This window comes from Fukomys damarensis, unplaced genomic scaffold (assembly GCF_012274545.1).
Source record: "Fukomys damarensis isolate Sample0158 unplaced genomic scaffold, DMR_v1.0_HiC HiC_scaffold_13, whole genome shotgun sequence".
Taxonomy (NCBI): Eukaryota; Metazoa; Chordata; class Mammalia; order Rodentia; family Bathyergidae; genus Fukomys; species Fukomys damarensis.
Window position 1 is genome coordinate 18,804,549 of NW_022900925.1, and position 8,262 is coordinate 18,812,810.

Below are 8,262 nucleotides of genomic sequence, written 5' to 3' on the forward strand. Positions count from 1 at the left end.
GGGATTCCACAGGCAGCCACTGCATTCACTAGGTGGCCGTGTGTCCTGAGGGGAAGCCCAGGGCCCAGAGCGGCAAGGGCTGGGTTCTCCTCTGGGCACTGCCTAATGCACCGTCTAGTTGTTGGCATCGACAAAATGGGCTGATGATGGCTGAGGCCCTCCCAACCTCCCACTGCAGCTGTAGGGCGGCGTGGAGCTCAGGCGTCCTGCACTTAGCACCCCAGGATAGGAGCTGGAGGGCCCAAGTTTATCCCAGAGCCAAATGGCCAGGAGCCACAGGAAACCTGGACTGGAGAGAAAACTCCGGGACCTCTCGGACGTCAGGAGTCCTCAGGAAGGAACCACCCAGCTGACACCCCCAGGACGCATCCCTGACGGATGACTGCACTGGGGCCTGAGGTCTGCCTTGAGCACAGGAGCTCAGAGGAATTGGCTCACAGGAGCTTGGAGGAATCTCTATGGAATCATCTTCCCAGATGTATAAATGGAAAAAAAAGAAGTCCAGAAAGGACAAGCACAGTACCCCACGTCACACAGCAATGCAGGGTCAATGTGGGCCAGGAACTAGGAATAAAGTAAGGGCACCCAAACAGCTAATGACAGACTGCTCTCTCCCCACCCGCCACTGTCCCCCATCCTTGGTTCTTCACATCAGAAACCACCGTGCTGTGAGAAAAGAAAGCCAGATGCCTACAAAATCCACATTCTCTTCTCATTTTGCCAATTTATAAGTAACTCTTTTTTTTTTTTTACCATGCCTGTCTCCATTTTCCACCCCTTGTGTTCTAAAATTTAAGGTAACAAGACTCCTCGATTTCCTCTCTGCTTCTGCATTCTTTTTCTCTTGGTCTACCTGGTAAACCTCTATTCATCCTCTCAACACCTGCCTAAAATGTTTCTTTCCTCCAGCAGTGCCTCACTTCATCTCCCCTAAAAGGGCCCCATCGCCCCGCTACGCTGGATGGGATTATGAGTGGTTGGTTCACAGGAACTCCTCCCACCTCTGACTTGACCCAAGGCCAAGAACGAAGCAGTAAGGCTGCCCCTCATCTGAAAGTATTGCTCCCCAGCCCTCGCCCGTCACCTGCAGTGTTTGCACTTCACTCCGAACATCATGCTCTTCTGGCACACGTGGCAGACCTGCGACAGCCAGGACTTGGTGGAGAACCTGCCGGGGATGCACACATGTGGGACTGGGGCCCGGTCACAAAGCGTTTCCAGGGGCACAGGGAGGCTGGACACGAGGGCTGTCTCCGCGGACCCCTGCTTCTCCCAGTTGTTCAGATCACTCGGCCACAAAGTTTGTGTGCTTACATTTGGAAAGAGCAACCTGAATCCCCGGTGTGCACGCCCTCAGACACAGTGACTCTCGTCCTTGGAGTTCACCTGAGTGTCAAATGTGTGGACCAGGTACTTTACATAAGGACTGCAACTTAAAAAAGTATCAAAGTGCACATCTTACATGCAATTTGTCTGAAAAAAGAAAGCAAAAAACCAACATATGTGTTTGTTTATATAAAATATTTCTCAAAGGACACAGCACTGTTGAGACCTGACGTTCCCATTAGGAAGTCCAGGGAAGGAGTGGGGGGGACTCTGACCTCTTTGCAACCTCTTGAATTTTGAACCTATGAATGTATTTTTCGGTCCAAAATCTAAACAGTTAAAAATGAAAGACGGCAAGAATGATGGGGTTTGAGTGGGTGGCACCCTCCAGAAAAGAAGGCCAGTCAGTCCACAGGGCAGGAAGGCCTAAGAGCAGACATTTTATTTTTAGAGAATAGATTTAAAAAAAAAAAAATAAGCACAGCACATCATAGTAACAACAAAAAGAATATGAATAGTACTCAAGGAGGATTTAGTGATCCATCCATAAGCACTGGCTCCCCTGTCATGACAACCATTCCAAGAAGTTAGGCAGGTCTTGGGTACCCACATGGTATACAGGCCAAGAAACCAGCCCAGAGAGGGCAGGCAAAGGGCCTAAACCAGCAGTTTGTGGGTGCCCTGGACCCTCCTCCTGAGGCTCTGGTGTGCAGGGTCCGAGTCCTGACAGAGTTCCAAGCAGAGGTCCCTGCCGCACCCCCCCCCGACTCAAACTGTCTCACAGGTACTATAACCTCAGACATGTCACTGAACCTTTGGGAGATGGGGGTCCCCCTGCGGTGAAGAACTCCAGGCCAGCATAGGCTGAGAAGAGCTCACACTCCCTAGGAAACAACAGGCCCTGGCAAGTCACAGTACCTTTGATCGAGCTCCCTACTGTGCTTTCAACAGCTTTTAACAGGACAGCAAGCACACGGGTATCCCAAGGCACTGTCCCGCTGGCCGTCCACCCGGATCCTTGTCACCACACATGGCCTCCCAAGCACTTGGGCAAAAGCCTCTGAGTGGTCCCTGCTGGAGGTTCCTACAAGGCTCTCTCTATAGGTATAAGTGTTGGTGAGGAAGAGACCCCAGGAGGGACCAGCAAGTCTCTATGGTGGCTCGCAACAAGGCAAGGGCTCAAAGATACAGGGCTCTGTCACCCGGAGGAGGAGAAGGCAGGTAGGCAGGAGGCACAGAGCCCTGAGAAACAGCTCTCAAAATAACTGCCAAGCTCAGCAGGGGCTCCCAGCACCCAGTACCCTGCCCTACTCAGACCTACCTGTGTGTCACCGATAGCCCAATGTCCCTTCGTACCATCTGTGGGGATCCATGGGAGAGATCTGTGAGGAAAGAGGCCAGGTTGGGCAAGCTGAAGAAAGGTCTGGGATCTTCTGATTCAGAGGTCATAGGCCGGACAGGATATGATGGTCACCCAGCAGAGAAATTAGCTAAGATCTACCAAAACAAGGACAGGCCAGCTAAACCAGCAGAGCAACATGGTCACCCACATGCTAGGCTTGCTTGCTAGTCACCACACTGCTGGGCCTCTTCAAATACTCAGTTGGCCATTCCTGCAGATTTCTCCCTGATCGGCACAGCCTCAAGATGTCCAAAAGCAAAAAACAAAAACAAAAACAAAAACCTCTCCCCAAGGCAATGCGAAGGTGAAAAAAGTTCCCCCACACTCACCTCTCACCTTCTCAGGGACACACCAGTCTTTAACAGCTTGATTCTGCTACCACTCGTTAAGTGAGGGAAGCCTGAGCTCAGGCACAGGGCACAAGGCTAGTTGGCCGTGTAGCTCAATCCCTACCCTCCCAGCCTGAACACCTAGCAGACCCTCCTCTGACAGCCAGCCTTGCTAGCGCTTGGCAGGAACAGTGAGGACAAGGTGAAGTCCTCACATGCCCAGGACCACTGGGCTCTGCAGGCAGAGCCTCTAGGTATGGATCAGGCACCGTCCCTCTATGCTAAGTGAAGGCCATAGCCTTGGACATGCCCTCTGCCTGCCTCGCTGGAGTGATCCTGGGGCTCCCTCAAGGATCAGGCAGCCCAGTGTTTAAGGCAGGAGGGACTTGGGCAGTGGGTGAGTGCCAGATATGGTCTCTACCTACCTGCAGCCCCCAAACATCCAACTCACACTCCCTACCCAACCTTGTCTCCTCCTAAGTCCTCAGATGGACTTCAGGGGTCCAAGAGCCCTCTGGATTGGTCAGCAGGATGTCAAAAGCTTTTCCCGGCAAACAAAGTCTAGACTTTCATCCAATTATTAAAGGGATCCATGACCCAGAAAGTTCAGGAACAGTGTTTGAGTGATCTGTGGTCATCTTCTGTCCCCTGACTGTGCCTCCCACTGGTGGCCCCTCCTCCATCCTTGAATGCTGGCCTGAGCACAGCTGGTGCTTATTAAGTGATGCTTCACTTACGGCCAAGAACCCTACATCCAATCCCCCAGGAGAAGGGTAGAAGTACTGATCCCAGCCCCCATACCATGGAGATTTTGATGGGGACAAAAGGCCCTCTGCCACCCTCCTGACCAATGGGGTCCCTACAGTTCTACCACCTGCAGCTCTCAGGCACATCTGCCATGGAGCTGACCCTCCCAACTTCCTCCAAGGGCCACTCCACACTAGTCAGCGGTCAAGGCTATCTAAACACACAGCTCCAAGAGGGGCCAGCTGCCAAAGGAGACACTGGGAATGTAAGAATTCAACCGCCTGGCTCTGAATGCAACACGACTTATACTGCCCGCCAAAGGCCCATGTGGCAGGCATGATGGCTGTCTGACCTGCATGCGAACACTGGCCCCGAAGGTCTGGTAGCCTCATTGTGGTGCCAGTGCCACGTTACGAGGCCAGAGCTCTCTCCTAGGGAGGGAGGAGCTGGCTCTGCTAAGGGCCCTGGGGTTTCTGCGTATCCCCTGGAGAGAGGGAAGCACAAGGATTCTCCATCCCATCCTCCGTCTCCTTGGGGTCCCTAGAGCAGCCTCCCTCAGCAGGTCATTGCTTGCTAAGCCTCTCTTCTTCCCAAGATCTCACCCACAACGACACTAGTCTCCTTAACTAGCTATGAACAGTAGGAAAATATGCTGCTACAATAGACCCTTGACTTATGAACTCAGTTCATTCATGAGGGCTGGTTATAACTCAAATTGGTCAGTTGAAGGCTCAGGCTCCTCTACACAGCCTTCAAAGTCTCTCTCCTGTACACAGGCAGATCTCAGTGTTCTCAGAGAGACCCTGGCCCAGGATTTCTCAGGTAACCCCACACAGGAAAGGATGTTGTAAGGTTCCTTCCAGAACTCTTCAAGGGTTAAATCTGCATCTGACACCACCTGGAAGCACAAGCAGCCAGCACTCAGGTCGTATCTCAAGACTTTGTTCACAAGTTAAAACTAAAATTCCGGTTATAACCCAAGTTGTTCATCTATCAGGCCAGTTGTAACTCAAGGGTCTGTTGTACTTAACTAAGTCAAAGAAAATCCTGCACGTTCCTGCATTTCCACTCAATTAAAAGCAGGCTCCTTGGTTGTGTCCCACAAGAGAGAACCAACAATAGAGCACATGCGATGCTGTAACTCATGCCTGTACTGCTAGCTACTCTGGAGGCTAAGTCAGGAAGATCATAAGTTTAAGGCCTGCTCAGGCAACTTAGCAAGGCCCCATCTCAAAACAAAACATAAAGGCTTGCAGATGTAGTTCTGTTGGTACAGAGCTTGATTATCATGTGGAAGGCCTTGGGTTCGTTCAGTCTTCAGTACTGCCCGCCGCAAAGAGACCCTGTTCCCAAAATTGAAGTAGAGCAGTAAAAAATGGGGCCCAAGGTTGCCTGTGCTTTCTCCTCCTCTCCCAGGGTGACAGCCATACCCTGCAATTCAGAGCTGTCTCCAGTAATGTCTAGTAATGTGAGAACTGGTGAGATGGGTCCAGAGGACTCTGAGGACAACTTAGGGCCCCAACTCAGTCAGGGGACACCTCCCTCCCAGCAGCACTGCTTTACCTGGCAGCCCAGACAGAGGTCACTGTAGGACAGCAAGGTGTAGACAGAGCTCATCACAGGGCTACCGTGGACCATGACACTCTCCAGGTCTCTACTTCCCAGACAACAGCCACAGCTGGGCTGGGGCCAGCTATATGTTAAGGCCACCTGTGTCAGAGCTATGTCCTGAAGTGGTCACCGGTGCCTCTGCTTCTGGACTATGAAAAGGCCAACCAGGCCAAGAGGATCAAAGAATCCACCTGATTGGGGCAGCAACAAAAACCAGTGGCAGAAGGGATGAAATGAATCACTCTTACCAAACCTGAAAGAGACAAAAAAGACAGAGCGGGATTATGTCACCACTTGGGCTCAGCAAGTTCCTAGAATATTACCCACTGGGAGGGAGCAGGCAAGGGGCTGGCACAAGGGTCAGAGGTGTGGCTTGGGGCCAGGCTGGCTGAGTGACTGTGGGAAGCCCTGTGATCTCTGTAGGGACATTTCCTCCACAGGAAGGGCCAGAGGGGCCTTACCAGGGGACACTGAAACAACACCCTGAGCTGTGCACTCTAAGACGTTAGCTGATTTAAGCCTCACCAGACACCCAGCATGGTTGAGTTCACCCTACTTCACAGCCGAGGAAACCGAGGCTCTTGAAGTTTTTCTAGGCCACATGACCCACAGGTGAAGGCAGAAGTGGTCAGTCTGCTGGAGAGGTTGTGGCTGGGGCAAAAGGGCAGAGAAGACAGCTACACAGAGCACCCCAAGAAGGGTCGGGTGGGGGAACACCTGAGCGACACATCCTGCAGGACTGGCGCTGCTCCTGGGGACACAGGAGCAGGGAGGAAGGAGAGCACTCTGCCTGCTCCCAGGGCTCACCATGGCCTGCACATCCATGGCAGTGCTGGTTTTGGTGGCACAGGTTGCGGGGAGGGGGTTAGACTCAGAATCTCAGGGTCTAAGGCTGGTGGTGTCCCTGGCCTGAGGCTCTGTTCTTTGCCCAGAGCATGGGAACAGGAGCAGGGCTTCCTAATGCTCTTCTTGGGAGAAGATGAGAGACCAGGCATCAGGGTGCAGTCCGCTGTGAGGCCCCCTTGAAGGACCCACATTCACACAGTAGTATCACTGTGTCCCATAGCCAGAGTGTGTGGGGCAGCCCGATCAGGAGGCAGCCAGGGTACCCTGGGCTCCTGTGCCCCAGCCGGACACTCCAAGCCCGCAGAACTCTCCAGGGTCCTTCACAGTGGATGGGGGGAGGGTGTCCTCCAGCCAATGTGACTCCAAGCCCAAGACAGACAGGGCCCAGGAACCCTCTAGAAAAGGGGTGCCCGTGTCAGGGAGAGAAGCCAGTTATACCCCAACCTTCAAGGATACAAGAAGTGAGAGGCACCCAGAGAAAAGAGCCTTTTGTCCTTCCATCCTACCCACACAACCAGGTCAACGGGAGCAATCTTTATAACAGCAATAAAGACAATGATCTAAGTGTCCACCAAAAGGGACAAGGTAGATAAACTATGTAATGGAACAAGTCTGTAAAAATAAGGGTGCTTGAATTACTGAAGATTCATACAAAATGGAAATCCTAGTTGGCTCCTGAAAGGGGAACCAGGCGGCAGGGAAAATGGTGAGGGACACACGTCTTACCATGTACCCCTACAGACAGACATGAGCCACAATGCTGACGCAGTCTGGACCATGTGACTGTCACCTATTCAAAATGTATAAATAGAAAATATTTTTAAATTAAAAAAAAAAAAAGTAAGACACTGCAAGATGCACTGACGTGGTGTTCTGATTTATCAAGGTACCGTGAAAACACAAGTCACAGGACCAAGTCCATGGCGTTTGATAGTCATTAGTGTTTTGAGCCAAATATTCCAGTTTCTCCTTCTGGCCATAATGGAAAATTGCATCATTTGTTCCCTTGTCTGTGCAGAGCCACGAACAGTGAGGAGAGCTTCTGAAACGGGTATGGTTGTTCAAACCCAGGAGGATTGGTTCCAGGACTCTCCTCCTCCACCACGGATATGAAAACCTGCAGGCACTCAAGGCCCCTATTAAAAATGGTATAATATTTGCATATAACCTGCCTATATTCTCCTGTACACTTTAAGTCATCTCCAGATTACTTGTAGGACCTAACGCCACGTAAATGTATTAGAAAATAATGACAAGAAAAATCAGTGTGTTTATGTTCAGGACAGACAACCACTGTAGGCGTAACTTCATAGTATGTGTCAGCAACAAGGTAACTTTCTCTTTCCAAGTATTTTTAATACGTCACTGAGCGACGTGACTCTGCAACCCATGGATACAGAGGCTCAACTGCACTTGATGGCCAGTGCTCACCATCTAGAGTTCACTCTTCCCTCTGTTACAGTGGCCAAGGATGCTCTACATAGTGGCTATTCTGATCCATCTGTGACCTGGAAGGAGGCAGACCCACAAGGGACAGGCAGCCCAAATGAGAAATAAATCTTTGTATCCTGGAGATTTGGGAGCCGACGGAGGCTGGTTATGTGGCATCATTTTCTTTGTGCATTACATCTACTGGGCTCCAGCCCTAACTGCTAAAGTCCGATGGGGACCAGAGTGAAAGACGGGGACACCTTTTGCTTTTCACTTCACACACATCTACACTGGCTGACTCTATCTGTCCCTCTTATGTACCTCTATGAGGAGGAAGCCACAGTCCCAACTCACCTCACTGAGGAGACCTCGTCGATGCGGTTTCCCAGCTGTGACTCATGCGACTTGCTCCGAGTGAGTGTGGGGAAGCTGGGCAGCAGCTGGAAGACCTTGCGACTGGGTGGGGGGGGCGTCCTTGGCGGCTTCAGCTTGGCGTGGCGGCGCAGCTGAGGCGTGGCTGGAGGGGTGATGAAGCTGTGCAGGGCGCGGGGGGTCAGCCGGCCGCTGGTG

General features: G+C 51.8%; 1 protein-coding gene across 1 annotated transcript in view; it reads right to left on the bottom strand.

Moving 5' to 3' along the window:
* Ksr1 (kinase suppressor of ras 1) overlaps nucleotides 1-8,262 on the bottom strand; it is a 133,128-nt gene that overhangs the window by 22,801 nt on the left and 102,065 nt on the right. Inside the window, exons 5-8 of the mRNA XM_033762887.1 lie at nucleotides 8,047-8,259; nucleotides 5,664-5,668; nucleotides 2,648-2,708; nucleotides 1,085-1,168 (exon numbers count right to left, since the gene is read on the bottom strand). Of these exons, the coding sequence (XP_033618778.1) occupies nucleotides 1,085-1,168; nucleotides 2,648-2,708; nucleotides 5,664-5,668; nucleotides 8,047-8,259 (363 nt within the window). The remainder of the gene's footprint in view (nucleotides 1-1,084; nucleotides 1,169-2,647; nucleotides 2,709-5,663; nucleotides 5,669-8,046; nucleotides 8,260-8,262) is intronic.